The sequence below is a fragment of the Pipistrellus hanaki genome, assembly GCF_964339955.1.
Source record: "Pipistrellus hanaki genome assembly, chromosome: 3".
Lineage (NCBI taxonomy): Eukaryota > Metazoa > Chordata > Mammalia > Chiroptera > Vespertilionidae > Pipistrellus > Pipistrellus hanaki.
Window position 1 is genome coordinate 158,043,710 of NC_140505.1, and position 15,810 is coordinate 158,059,519.

General features: G+C 41.0%; 1 protein-coding gene across 1 annotated transcript in view; it reads left to right on the forward strand.

The window, feature by feature from the left end:
- LMNTD1 (lamin tail domain containing 1) overlaps positions 1–3,976 on the forward strand; it is a gene marked incomplete at both ends in the record, with an annotated part of 62,743 nt that extends 58,767 nt beyond the window's left edge. Inside the window, one exon of the mRNA XM_084878279.1 lies at positions 3,830–3,976. Coding sequence (XP_084734405.1) covers positions 3,830–3,976 — 147 coding nt within the window. The remainder of the gene's footprint in view (positions 1–3,829) is intronic.
- Between the last annotated feature and the right edge of the window lie 11,834 nt (positions 3,977–15,810).

The following is a 15,810-nucleotide window of genomic DNA, read 5'->3' on the forward strand; positions in this document are numbered from 1 at the left end:
CACCTTCAGCGGGTGAAAGCGGAGCAAGTGCTATCAGCACATGGGAACAGCGGCAGCAGGAGTAGGGCTGTGGGCAGACAGGGGATCAGGGGCTGCGGCTGGAGGGGCCGAGCAGGGGTGTGTAGGATGGGCCAAGAACTGCCCCTGTGCCGACTGCAGCCTCGCAGCTCACAGTTCCTTTCAAGATTCATGAATTAGTGCACTGGAACCCTAGTAAAAAATAAAACTACTAACTTAGCATTCTTTACCAGTGAATACATCTTTTAGAAGTGAAAGTGAAATATCTTTTTAAACAAACCAAAGCTGAGCGAATTTTTCATCAGCAGATCTGCAATGCAAAAACGTCCTAAAAGAAGTTCCTCAAGATAAAAGAAAGTAATCTCAAATGGAAGTGTGGGTTTTTTGTTTTTGTTTTTTAAAGAATGAAGAATTCAAGAAAGGGTAAACATGGATAAATGTAAAGACCAATTCTTTTCAAACTTTTTAGAAGTTTTTATTTTTTTAAACTATTTAAAAAAATAATTTAAAAAACACAATAAAAGTATTAGAGTTTATAAGATGGGTAGAAGTTAAATACATGACAATAACAGCAAAAAGGGCCATCAGAAGTGAGGACCATTTTATTTTATTTTTTTAATATATTTTATTGATTTTTTTACAGACAGAAAGGAAAAGGGATAGAGAGCTAGAAACATTGATGAGAGAGAAATCGATCAGCTGCCCCCTGCATGCCCCCTATTGGGGATATGCCCGCAACCAAGGTACATGCCCTTAACCAGAATGGAACCTGGGACCCTTCAGTCCGCCAGCTGATGCTCTGTCCACTGAGCCAAATCAGTTAGGACTAGTGAGGACCATTTTAGAGATATACACTCTTCCCATTGTTCAGGAAGTGATAAAATACTACTTAAAGACTGTAATCAGTGAAGGATGCATATTATAATCTCTAGAGCAGTGGTTTTCAAAATTAATCCCAGACCAGAAGCATCAGCATTACCTAGAAATGGTAGAAATGCAGAGTCATGGTTGCTGTCCCAGACCTACTACATGAGAAACTCTGGGGAGTGAGCCCAGCAATCTGTGTGTATAAAAGCCCACCAGAGGCTTCTAATGCAAACTCAAGTTTGAGCCCCTCTGTGCTAGACCAAACTAAAGTCCTCTGTGCTAGACCTGGAAAGATAGTGGGAGGGAAGTCCTCCCAGTGGTAGGGCTGTGAGTGGTAGAATGTGTGTTACTCACTATAGGTGGAGGGAGAAGTGACCCAAGGTGAGGACATATCTAAATTCCCCGGCAGTGGCCAATGCTCTGATTTTCTGGTTAGGAAACTGGGAAGAGAAGAGACAGGGAGATCTGTAAATAAACATCCGGGTGACAGCGTGAAGTGTGAAGACTGCGTGTTACATTTGGATCCTGAACAGCCAAGGAGGCAAATTGACTTGACATTAGTCTTTGTCATCAGTTACCCAGTGCACATGTGATGGACATATAAACAGAGTGGACATGATGGCAGAAACAGAAGCTATGCGTGAGCGCAAGAGCATGGATTCCACTAAACAATGCCAATCTAGCTACCGCTGCCATTAAAAATCCAACTTGTTGGCATAAGAGACGAGCACTGAACCCCCAACAGAGCACTATTCCTGGAGGAAATCTTAGCAGCAAGCTTACTATATGGAATCTCTCCATCCTGGGAAAGCCAGCCATTCCTCCTTCAGGGACAGACATGTATTCCAGGAATGTGCTTGCCTTTCCTCAGCCAGCACCACTGTGTATGGAGAGCCTCAGCCACAGGCCTGGAAACACTAGGCATCTACCCAGGAGACCTCCTCCACCAGGAAGGCGGCTTGGGAGTGAGCCCAGGACCGATGATCACTTCACATCTGCACCATTCGCAGGTAGCTGACTTCATAGAATGCTGCAACAGCCTATACTTAGGTAACAGAAAAGTATTGTCATTTTTACTCATTCAAATGGCACATTTTGCCATGAGGATAAAAGAAGTGGAGAATATTGATATGCAGAGAGAATCGAATGAAGTAATGACCTAGAGAGAAGCAGAAACAAGATAGTGGAACAGACTGTGTCCTGACAGAGCTCTAGTGTCCAGTTCTCATGTTAGCCACAGCCCATGAAACTCTATTTCCTAACGGTAAGTCCCACCCCCCCATTCCCCATTTTTGTGTGCATGTGCATGCCTGATTTCATTTCTGTTGCTTGCAACTAAATTACCTTGACAAATACAATACACCTTTCTATGAACATGAAGAACTTCCAATAAATAATATAGTTGTCCCCAAAATGGAAAGAACGTATTTTATTGTTTTTTGATGTAGAGAGCCCCTCATAAATGTGTAGAAGAGATCTCATCAATTATAAACAAGCCTCTTCCCACCCTAAGATCCTCTGACAACTATCAGGAAAGGTATGATTTGGAAAATATAATTGTTTCACTAGTTGGAAAATAAACAACAATGAATCCCCAAGTGTTCCCTAACATTCCAAAGGAAGATGTAAAAGTTATGTATAACAGATTCTATATTTAGAGTTAGCTAAAAATCTAACAAACGTTTAAATTAGTGAACAAAATCTAGAAGTTAAGTATTTGGGGTATGGAACATAAAACCAAAAACAGCTAAAGTAGCTCTTTAAAATGCATAATTATTTACTGTCTAAAATAAAAGTTGAAAAAGATCTCAAAAAAAAAAAATTAGGCAAAATTCCCTGTTTTGCTTTCTCTTTATATCACTGCCAACAATGCCCTCTAGTGGTAAATCAAGTAGGCACTCAAGAATGGGGGTGGGGGTGGGGAGAGAGAATGAAATGTAATTAAGCAGGGCTGTTAAACTCATTGCTAAGATATTCATGAAAATACAAACTTTTACACTTCCAGTTAGTAATTGGATGTTATACTTGGCAAGAAAATGAATCATTACAAAATATCTCAGCATATACCTTGAAGCTAGAGCATTTTCAAAGCCAATTTCCCGTGTGGTTTTCCTGAGCATATGCCAAGCAGCACAGGAAAATAACCAAACTAACCATCTGCAAAGTCTTATAGGGGCATTTCAGGGTCACAGTTTCCACTACGTCCCTTACAGAAAGTAAGATTCGCTTTTATTGAAGATGAAATCAATCTCCTAAATACTTCTGCTTTTAAACCTAATTACCTTCAAGAATTATAGTTTTAGACAACAATAATGACTCTTGTTACCACTCTCAAGATCTTATCTGAATTCTGAACTCATCAACTAGACAAAGTCCCTTTGCTTAAAAATTCTTCAAACTACAGCTCTCAGGGCTGGGGTAAGCCAGTCAAAACAACAGTTACAGTTACAGGAAAGGAATTTCTCCAACTCCAGCTCAACGAAGAGCTTCCCAAAGGAACTTCAGCTGAAAAAAAGGAAAGAAGACAACGTATACAACACACTCCACTCTAATTCAAACCAGCCAATTGCTGGCTTGAGTCTCTGGCTCAAGATTTCTTTGTCTCTGCATATTTTCTCCTTTCTCTCCCCTCCAAGCCTCCTTCCCTCATACTTTCCAACCATCCTATACTCCCTTCAGTAATTGATTATGGGTGTGATTTGGAGAGACATTCTTAAGCCCCTTTTATGATAACACTTTGCATGAGAATACTTGCTCTGAATACGACTAAGGCGTTAACATACTACGCTGTTCCAGGAATTCATCTACTTAAATAGAAACACATCCTCAGATAGCTATGCTGTAAGTTGACAAGAGCCATTAATATGAATAACAATTACCTTAGAAAGCCTAAGATGGCCACATTCTATAACTGCTAAGCATTTCCTGTTTCTGCACTCCTCAGATTGAATCCAAATACGAAGTAATCAGTCTTCCAGGGACTTCATCAACCTTAGGCAAAGTCTCAGGAGGCCATCTCACCTTCAGTGCCACTCTCTCCATTACCGCGTCTGCTGAACCAGAAATAACTCAGCGTTTGGAGCCCGATTGACTGGCCTCGGTATAAACCCCAACGTTGCCACTGGCTTGGCTGTGTTGTTCAGTAAGTCATCGGCACAAATGAGTTAAGGCATTTAGAGGGGACTCACAGAGGAATTCGCTGACAGTTTCATTGCACCCAGCACTAGGACACATGAAAAAACAAAAATGAGTAGATTCCAAGATGATAGCATAAGTGCGCTTTTTGGAATGATTCCTATTTGACCATGGAACACTATTTTTTTTTTCCTCAGAGCATTTCAGAAAACAAGGATCTAAAAATATGTTGGGGATATGGTTGTCAGTGTAAGAAACGTTCAAGCCTTTAGAGGATTTTTATGAGTTTATTAGAGGTAAACTGATGGCATTTGCCAGTTAGCAAAATCTCAATGGGTTGAGAAAGTGCCCTGGAAAATGGCATTCTGACCACTTATTTTATACATCAGAGTCAAGGGGCAGGTGTCAGGAGGCTACATGAAATTCATTACTGATAGGTTAGGGAGGCAGGGAATTCAGAGGGGGAAATCTCTGGTATTGGATAAAAAGTAAAACGTAGACGACGTATTGCTTTTACCTTGGAGGGTATGAGGTAGTTAGCAATCAACATTTACAGCACAGAGAGATGGTATGCAGAGGAACAATGAGGCGTCCTGTGTTCTCGTGTTCTGGTGGGAGACTGTGCCCCTGAGGGATCTGGGAAAAGGGGATCGCTCTGACATTCCGAAGGTATGCTATCTGAGATATGGTAAGCTAAAGAGGATTCAGACCTGTAAAGAATTTGGTGAGCTTAATTGAGCACCAAACTGTCTGACATATGCCGGGAAGCATATGTCATATGACATATCTCAAGGAATTGAGATAATGCTCCAGAGAATGGCTGGTTACATCAGTATTTATACATTGCAATCAAAGGATGGACATAGGTGAGTTACATGAAATCCATTGGTGATAGATTAAGGAGGTGGGATAAAGCAAAGTAAGAGGGGGACTTTTGGGATAGGATAAAAAGTGAAATGATGGACATATGCTTCTTTTACATGGATACAGGATGGTTTAACATAATTAACAGTTGATTATCATAACAATGAGGGAATGTCCTGGTGCCATTTGTTGTGCTCTGAGGGGCTCGGAAAAAAAAAGGGAAGGTACAGGTCACCCAGACATCTCACAGATATGTTCTTAGAGGCAAAAAGACAAATGGGCTCAGTAAAGATCTAAGTGGATCTTTGCCAGGGAAAATACCAGCCTAGGACATGACTACCCACCATAACCTGTTTGTAGTTAAATATTTCTTTTTCAGACCATCTTTTGTGGTTATTTCAGGTCTTTGAGCTAGCACAGCTGCCATGCAGGCCTCCCCTGAGCTTGTCAGGTTAGCATATGGCCCCTTTAGTCCACAAATACAAAAAGACAACAGACAGGCTCAGTTAAGCTAACATTTTACCTTTGTCAAGAAAGGTGCCGAAAAAAGAAAGAAAGAAAGAAAGAAAGAGAGAAAGAAAGAAAGAAAGAAAGAAAGAAAGAAAGAAAGAAAGAAAGAAAGAAAGAAAGATAGATACTGGCCTCAGACACAACTCACTTTTAGTTAGGAAGTTTTCATGTCAGACCATCCAATGTGGTTACTTTTGATCTCTGAGCTTCCAAGGCCTGACATGCAGGCCTTCCCTAAGCTTGTCAGGTTTAGTAGGCGGCCCCTTTTCATCCACACGGTATAGAATATTCTCTAGAATTTCTCAAATTCAAATGATAGCCTTTAAGTCTCCTCAGTTGCACTAGCCGCATTTCACGTGCTCCATAGCACACGTGACAATGGTTACCACATTGAACAGGACATTGCATCACTTCAGAGCGTTCCACTGGACAGCACGAGTCTAGAATTTTTCTTATAATCTTGTAATCATATTCAATCTCCAGCCTTTAAAAATAGTAACTTTATAGTAGAAATAAACTGTTAAGCAATCCCTTAACCAAATAATCAAAGACAAACCCAAGTAACTGTAACAGATAGCCATCACGCACCTGCTGCCATGTACACTGAGAAGAACACAACATCTCATGAGTGGCATTTCTGCCAACAATACATAGCCTGAATGTAATCATTAGGAAACATCAAACAAATACAAATTTAAGGATATCCTACGAGGATATCTAGTCTGTGTTCTTTATATACCAAGGCCATAAAAGAAAAGAAAGTTAAGGAATTATACCAGATCAAAAAAAAAAAAAACTAAAGAGACATGGCAACTAAATTAAATGAATGATCCTTGAATAAATCCTTGATCATAGAGAACAATGATATAGGAAATTATTAAGGCAATTGACTATGGGTGATGGGTGAGATAACAGTATTATAAAAATATTTCTTGATTTTGCCTGTTGTAGTCATGCAAGATAAAGTCCCTCATCTTAGGAAATATTACACTAAAGTATTTAGGGGCAAAGAAGCACTCTCTGGGTTTCAAGTACCAAGGAGCACGCATGCCTTCCACTGAAGGCAGCTGACACACTTGGAGAGAATGTATGGAGCAAATATACTGGGGAAGACAGACAGACTCTGAGAACCCTACACTGAGGGTAAATTTCCCTTTTCTTAAAATATAGTGTCTCCCAGCCTGAACTCAGAGGCAGCCTGACATTCAGAAGTTTGTCATAGATGCAGACAGAAAGTGCTCCAAGATATGCCCTCTCTTTCTTATCTGAGGAGCATGAAAATAGCCTCTCGTGGGTCAGGAAGTTTGAAGGAAATTCCTTAGGAGTGGGTAACACCACAGTGGCACAGAAGTGATGGACAGTAGCTGAGCAAATGCCTAAAACTTGGAGGAAAGAGAACCCTTCTCTCTGACCAGAGATACCTTGGATCCAAGAGTGAAAGTAAATCCTGTTGCTCTTTTCTCTTTGGCCTCTCCCTCCTTGGTCCAGGTAACAGACACAATTGCAGAAAGTGCATAACAGACCAGGGGAACTATAGTAAAGACTATCTAACCAGAAGACCAGGAAGAGGGTGCCTGGGAGCAGGAAACATTTCACTGGGGGAAATCATAAAGAAATCATAAAGTTGGAATTAGACAAAGACTTTTAAAATATATATTTTTTTATTGATTTCAGAGAGGAAGGGAAAGGGAGAGAAAGAGAGAGAGAGAGAGAGAGAGAGAGAGAGAGAGAGAGAGAGAGAGAAAGAAAGAGGAGAGAGAAACATCAATGATGAAAGACAATCATTGATCTGCTGCCTTCTGCACACACCCCACAGGAGATCAAGCCTGCCTTGGCCTGGAATTGAACCCTGACCTCCAGGTTCACATGTGGACGCTCAACTATTGAGTCATGCTGGCCAGGCAGACAAAGACTTTTAAAGAGCTATTAAATATTCTCTGAAAAGTAAATGTTACAACTCTTGAAACAAATGGAAAGTAAGAAATCTTAGGGAAAAAAAACAAGATATAAAAAAGAAACAAAGGGAAATGTTAGAAGTGAAAAAAAAATGCAATGACTGAAATAAAAAAAATTATAGGATGTGCTCACTAAATGAACTTCAAGATAGCAATAAAATGATCCAATCTGAACAATAAGGATTTTAAAAGATTATTTTATGGACAGAGTCTAAAGGACTGTAGAAAAATACAAAAAAAAAAAAAAAAGTTCTAACATGGACATCACTAGGGTCTCAAAAGAAAAACAAAAAGAGTCATACAGATTTGTATGTACACCAAAAGGAAAAAAGAGCAAATGTTACTGATGGTATTTTTTAAAATATATTTTTTATTGATTTTTTACAGAAAGGAAGGGAGAGAGAGATAGAGAGCTAGAAACGTCGATGACAGAGAAACATCAACCAGCTGCCTCTTGCACACCCCCACCGGGGATGTGCCCGCCACCAATGTACATGCCCTTGACAGGAATCGAACCTGGGACCTTTCAGTCCGCAGACCGATGCTCTATCACTGAGCCAACCCGGTTTTGGCTAATAGTATTTTTCTTAATAATAATAGTAATACTTTAAGTAGAAGCGTGAAAGAGTATGATGGCTATAACTTCCTCTCAAATTATTCAGAAAAATATGTAGATAGCTAGACATGAGGATACATTAATGATATCTAGCAAATGTGGCAAATGTAGACAATGGGTGAATTGGATAAAAGGTATAAAGCAACCTTTTATACAATTTCGGCAACTTTCCTAAAAGTTTGAAATTATACCAAAATAAAAGTTGCTATAGAAGTATATAAAAATGCATTTGCAATAAAATATATTTTAAAATTACTTCCAAAAATCTCACATGACATATGATATGCCAACATTTTTGTTATCCTCCACACTCAATGATATCTCTCCTACATCTGAGTTTGAGAAGTCCCATACAATAATCCTAGAATGACAAATATTTTCAACTTGTGTGCCTGCTCTAATCACTGCAGGAACTAGAAGCACTGAACTGAGAAGGATTCCCAAGTCCAGGCTCATGGAGAAAGAATTCTGCTGTTGATTAGTGATGTCTACCACAGGAGCAGTTTAGCATTCTTATAGGATGATGTCAAGAATAGCATGATACAATTTCTATCATCTTCTCACTGTTTTACCACATTTCTTCTTCAAATCACTGCTCAAAGCTCTAATAGTCAATCACATTTTTATTAATTGGTACACATGTATTTTAATCCATCAACATAGTCCTAAATAGCTCTTTTAGAGATAGCTTATAATGTTACTTTTACATCAAATCTTATTTCACTTACTCTTTTTTTCATGTTTTCTCACCTTTCTTTTTCTATTTTTAGTCTAAATATAAATCCTTATTTGATTTTGCCTAAGCAATTAAAAATAGTCTCAACTCTTTCCTTACCTCATCTTTCCACATTTTAGGTCATCCTACCCACAGTAGTTTCCTGAAGCACAGATTAGATCATTGGTTAACTGCCTGGGAATAAGAGTCTATACTAAGCATGGTAGGTAGATGCTATAAGGGTTCAATGCCCACCCTCATCAGTTCAGGTCCAGAGAAAAAGACCAGCATGTCAACAGACAATTATAATACACTGAAAAATTCCTACCAGTTTCCTTATCTATAAAATAAAAACAAGAATTGTTCATACTTCCCAGAGTGTGGAATGGATTAATTGGATTATAGCTAATAAAGTCTTTAGCATATGGTCTGCCACATGGTAATCGTACAATAAGCACTGGACATTAATACAATTAACTCCCAAGTGCCAAGTACAGTGTTATGAGCTATGATTATTACAATTCTTGAGGAGTGGATTTAAATCACCTTTTCAAGCCACCTAGTGAGTCAAGGAATCTTGAACAAAGCCCAAACTCTGAAGTCTGTTTACCCAGATCACGCATAAGGGATTATAATTTTCCAAGTAAAATAAACTGTGTCCTTTTAATTTTACCATCCACTTCCAATTCACTTCAAAGGTGTTTCTATGATGAATTTCAGCCAAAGACGATTTCCATTTTCTTCTCATCCATGCAGTTTTTACAGAGGAGCATAATGGCATAATCCCCACAACCTCTTTCACAGTGATGCCCTATCATTCCTGCCAGCACTAACAGATCTGACATTTTCTTCCTCTTCTAATAGCCATACATATTTATTGGCATAAATACATAACATGAAATATCCACTTTAATTCAAATTACATTATGAATATTATACATAAAAAATGAATAGCTACAACAAAAGGGCAGGCAGGAAAATAAGATCTCAAACTCCTGAAACCCCAAGGATTTGAAAAATAAAATGGCATTACGCTTTTCTGAATCCCCAAGATAATCTCTAAAAGAGTCCCCAAGAAAGCCTGGAGGATATGGATGGGAATCAAAGACTGTCATCCATTTCTAAACATGCCCAGAAAATTATGTTCTCTCCAAGCTGCCAAGAAAAATGCAAAGCAGAGGTCTGGTTTTGTTAACCTCATGTTATGGCTTTTCAGATGTATCCCCCAGAATGTTTTTAAAAATAGAAGGCTGCCCTTATGAATGGAAAGGCATCAGATTCTTGCTGTGCACTGAGTGTAAACAACAGAATGCAAACACCTGTGTTCTGACGTGAGCATCCCGTGTAACTGGCTGAATGATTCTGCACAAGGTACTTAATCATTTTGGACTCTGGCTTCCAAACCTATAAAAGTTCAGGATGACATCTATTCTTGCCTATCTTAGTAAGTTGCTATGAAGGACAATAACTAGCATTTATGCAGCAATCTAAAGACTATTTTTTCCTCACAAATATTATTTTAACTAGAGGCCCGGTACACAAAATTCATGCACAGGGTGGGGGGGTGTCCCTCAGCCCAGCCTGCACCTTCTCCAATCTGGGACCCCCTCAAGGGATGTCTAAATGGACAGTCAGACATCCCTCTCACAATCCAGGACTGCTAGCTCCCAACAGCTTGTCTGCCTGTCTTTCTGATTGCCCCTAACTGCTTCTGCCTGCCAGCCTGATCACCCCCTAACCACTCCCATGCCAGCCTCAATGATGTCTAACTGCTCCTCTGCCAGCCTGTTTGCCCCCAACTTCCCTCCTCTGCCAGCCTGGTCACCCCTAACTGCCCTCCCCTGCTTGCCTGATCACCCACAACTGCCCTTCCTTGCAGGCTTGGTCCCTCTCAACTGCCCTCACTTGCAGGACTGGTGCCTCCCAACTGCCCTCCCCTGCTGGCCATTTTGTGTCCACAAGGGGGCAGGATCTTTGACCACATGGGGGCAGCAATCTTCTGTGTAGGAGGGATGGTCAATCTGCATATTACTCTTTTATTAGATAGGATAGAAGCCTGGTGCATGGGTGGGGGCCAGCTGGTTCACCCTGAAGAGTATCCTGGATCAGGGTGAGGGTTCCCTTGGGGCCTGGGGTGGCCTGGGCAAGGGGCCGTGGTGGTTTGCAGGCTGGCCACACACCCCGGTGACCCAAGCAGAGGCCCTGGTATCTGAAGTTTATTTACCTTCTACAATTGAAACTTTGTAGCCTGGAGCAGAACCAAGCCCCCAGCTCACTACAGCTGAGGCCATTTCTGTTTGGTTTTATGTATCTTCTATAATTGAAACTGTATCCTTGAGTGGAGGCCTAGGCCTGCTAGGGCAGCAGAGAGCTTGGTTTCCATTGCAAGGGAAACCCAAGCCTCTCAACTGCTCTCTGTGGCTGCAGCCATCTTGGTTGGGGTTAATTTGCATACTCGCTCTGATTGGTGAGCATGGCTGGTGGGCATGGCTTGAGCGAAGGTATGGTCAATTTGCATATTACTCTTTTATTAGGTAAGATTACCACAACCCTGTGAACTGGGTATTATTGTTATTGTTATTACCATCATTATATGATTTTGATAAATGAAGATGCTGAAGTTCAAAGAATCTTTACCCAACCTGCCCACGGTCAGAGTAAGTGGTAAAGCATGATTTAACCCACACCTCCTAACTCTACACCTTTGATTGACCCACCTGGATTATCATTGGCTTCCATTCATCATATTCTCAGGGCTGAGCATCATCTCTGGTACACAGTAGTCACTCAGTAAGTATCTGATGAACTCAGGGGAACCAAGATATTGTGTCAGCCAGATAGATACTAAATTCTATCAAGTATGAGGAAAGTTTCTGGATATATATGGATCACATAACCAAAGGGAGTGAACTAGATAGGCATGACTAGATCTATGAATTTTCCTAATTTATTCAGGAATCCATCTTTCTCCCCATCTTCTAGTTGTCCTTCCCTCTGTGTTAGTTTTGTTAACAAATGCCTCTCCTCAAATGATGCAAAAGATTGCTGATCTGCCAGAGTTCACTTACATTTCCTTCATAGCAGTGAGAGTTATTTTGCTTTATTCTTTTGAAGTTAAATCTTTTTATGATGAATTTTTCTCCTATTTCAATTCTTTCTTATGGCTCTCTATTACTCCTAGAATAAAATTCATGATCTCCCAGGTGACCCGAAGGTCTTCATATTGTAAGCCTATCTCACCAGACTAAATTTCACATCACTCTCTCTTTATTCTCTATTCCAGAAACCCGAGCTTTATTCCAGTTTCACACATCAGGTTTCCTCACAATCTGGGTCCTTTCCACAGGCTGTTGACTTCCCTGGACACACCCATAGCGTCTTGGCAGCAGGGGTTTAGACATTTTTAGAGCTCAGCTCAAACTCTCCTTCCTTAATGAAGTTTTCTTGACTCCAGATTAGGATAGAGTTCCCCAGTTAAATTTATTCACCCGTGCCTCTTCTCAGAGCATTTGTTGTCTCCATGGTAATTGTGTAACCATTATGATAATTACTAGATGCTCAGTGCATGAAAATTCATGCACTGGAGGGGGGTCCCTCAGCCCGGCCTGCCCCCTCTCACAGTCTGGGAGCCCTCAGGGGTGGGAGACGACATGGCGATCAGGGGAAGGAGACGCTCCCATCACACCTCTGCTGCTGCCACTGCCAGCAGAGCAAACCTAAGCCGGCCCTGGTTACCTGAGCCTCAGGCAGCACTGGGTGGCTGGGCAGCCATCATTTGAGGCTTGCCTGTGCCTCAGGCCAGCACTGGGCTGCTGGGGGGCTGAGGGGACTAGGCCCTACCATCTTGAATTTTCCTGAGGCTGTGGGCGCCACCATCTTTGAGGTTGTGACAATTAGCATATTCCCTCCTTATTGGCAGTGGGCACTGCCACCTTTGTGAGGGCATGGCAGTCAATTAGCATATTCTCTATTATATAGGAGGATTGCTTACTCTGGGATCTCTCCTGGTAAAATGTAAGCTTTGCAAGGGTTGACACTTATTGTCTTGGTCACCAGTGTAGTCCCAGCACTTAGGGCAGTGCCCGGCATAAAGAAAGCACTCTCTCTCTCTCTCAATAAATAAACAAATTTGGTGAGGGAGTGGAGAAAGTTGATAAAATTGATTTTAGACAGAAAGAATCTGCAATCATGACAAGGCAGGAAGTTTAGGAAATTTGTAATAGATAATTGTAAATATGGGCATCCCATGGGATTAATGTCCTTCTAAATATCAAACCCGTATGTTGCTTCCCCGAGTGAAGATTTATTTCCACTTAGGTGTTGTGAGTTGATGAGCCTGGGAGTACAAAAGACCCGGTTCGTTCTGGAAGTATTTACTGCCTAAAAATGTAGTGCCTTGGAACAGACTGATGAATCTCAGAGGGTGGTGGGGAGAGATCAACCAAAGAACTTAGATGCAGATATGCATAAGCCATGGACACAGACAATAGTGTGGTGAAGGCCTAGAGGTGAGGGGTGAGAGTGAGGTGGAAGGGGGGAAGGGACATCTATAATACTTTCAACAATAAAAATAAACTTTTAAAAAATAAATAATGTAGTGCTTTATACAGGTCATTCATCTAAGAAACTGAAGTCACATTTAGAGATCAAACAGCCCCTCCAACGGGTACATTTCCTCCCATCGTTTCCTTGGTAAACAGCTTTTAGAGACACTAGAAGCACAGAATTCCTCCCTGAGAAGAGCCCAATGTTCTGTGTCCTTTAAAACATCCTCTTCTCTTCCAGACACACTCTCTGCTCCACACAAAGGTTTTGCTTGTTTGGGGTTATTATGAGCTTAAAATGTTCTTCTCACAGAGTAGTCTAAAGGGTGTTTCTGTTTTTTCCTTCCTGAGGTGTGTACAAGGGAAAGAAAAAAACAAACTATACCACAGCTACACTCCCATTCAGAACAGTCCAACAATCATTTTTCTTAATAATATTTAGCAGCAAGTGGATAGCGTCCTAGAACATTCAGGTATGTCACTGCTTAAACAAAGAAAAAATGAGGCTTTTCAAAGCCAATTTTGGTTGTAAAATACAGATATTTGGCTGATTTAAAAAAAAATATCCAATGTCCCAACTTAAAGGAAAAAATGATGGGGTGGAGAGAAAAGCACAAGAGAAAGGAAACAGCTGTGCTTTAGCTTTATTCCAAAGTTCAACCAAGCTCTTGCTAAATTCAGAGTTTATGTTGTCAACAGCAAACAAAACAGACCTTAGGACAGGGAAAGGAAAGCAGAGGAGAAATCCTTAGAAGGGAGGGCTTGGGCGAGGAGGAATAGATCAAGAGGCCTTCTTTGAGGCTGAGTTTAAACTTCAACATCTTTTTATACTTTGTCCTCCAATGACTTCTCCACACAGAAGCCAGGTGTTGCATGCTACACTTCCGAAGAGCAACAGGAGAGTAAAGACTTAAACTGAGGTGAGAAGTAGTTTACTTGTCCACTCACCTTCTCCATGTTGAACCATTGTCTTCATCCCCCTCTCCGGGACCTTTTGCTGAACAGGGGTGGGGGTGTGGGGGATGAAGCTCACAGCTGCATGAAGATTGGACAACCGCCATGGTCACATCATATGTGTGCACAGCCTAACTTTCAGAAATGGAGGGAGAATAGAAAAACAGGAGCTCATACAGGATTAGAGGACCTCTGCATCTGATTGTTTAGTGCATCCTGATTGGTCCTTCAGTTTTCCAAACCCTCCCTTTGTCTGCTCTTGAGTACCTAAAACTCCAGGCAAAGCAAATTTTGTGGGAGAAAAGGCACATTTGGTTAAACCTTTAAAACTGTGTACATTATTGATACTATAGTCTTTTTCAGAAAACAAGTTTTGACATGTGTGTGAAGGTGGGGAAGAAAGGAATGAGGGCCAGGGACTTGTGAGGGGCGAGAACAAGCACAGAAGACCAGGCAAGGAGTAGAGAAGACCAAATTTTTTTTTTTTTTTTTTTTTTTTTTTTATCTCTGCAATTGAATCCAAAAGATGGTACTACCAAAGTGTGGCTTCGCTCCAAGATGTCAATGTAACATAAACAATTACACCCCATTTGCACGTAATTGAGATTAAAGTGTCAGGGTGGGCCCTAGCTGGTTTGGCTCAGTGGATGGAGCTTCGGCCCTCAGACTGAAGTGTCTCAGATTCCATTCATGTCAAGGGTATGTACCTCAGTTGCAGGCTCCATCTCCAGTTCTGGTAGGGGCTCGTGCTGCAGGCAGCCAATGGATGTGTCTCTCTTATCTCTCTCTCTCTCTCTCTCTCTCTCTCTCTCTCTCTCTCTCTCTCTCTCCTCTTCCCTTTCACTCTCTCTAAAAATCAATGGAAACAAATATCCTTGGGTGAGGATTTAAACAAAACAAAACAAAAAATGTCTAGGTGGTACAATGATTGCTATATAAGGAAATGGCTATATATATATATATATATATATATATATATATATATATATAGAGAGAGAGAGAGAGAGAGAGAGAGAGAGAGAGAGAGAATATGGTAATTGCAACTCCAGGCCCAATCCCACAAAAAGATAACATTTCTCCTGGTTTCACACATTAAAATAATGCCAACCACAGTAACTTGGAAGTGTATCATGCATCATATACATACTGCTATTGGCTGAATTTTAAATCTCTTCACTCCCTCAATTCACTTGTTAAATCCCAAATCCCCTATGCGATAGCACTGGAGAAGGAACCTTTGGGAGGTAATTAGGGGTAGATGTAGTCATGAGGGTGAGCCCCTAATCTGATAAGATTGGTGTTGTTTAAAAAGACAGGAGAGCCCTAGCTTGTTTGGCTCAGTGGATAGAGCATTGGCCTGTGGACTGAAGGGTCCCAGGTTCAATTCCAGTCCAGGGCACATGCCTGGATTGCGGGTTCCATCCCCAGTAGGGGGCGTGCAGGAGGCAACCGATCAATGATTCTCTCTCAACATTGATGTTTCTCTCTGCCTCTCTTTCTCTATTGCTCTCTGAAATCAATAAAAATATATTTTTAAAAAATGCAAGAAGACAAGACAGACAGTTTACCGCCTCTCTCCCATGTAAGGACACAGCAAGACGCAGCCATCTGCAAGAGGGTCCTCGACAGGAA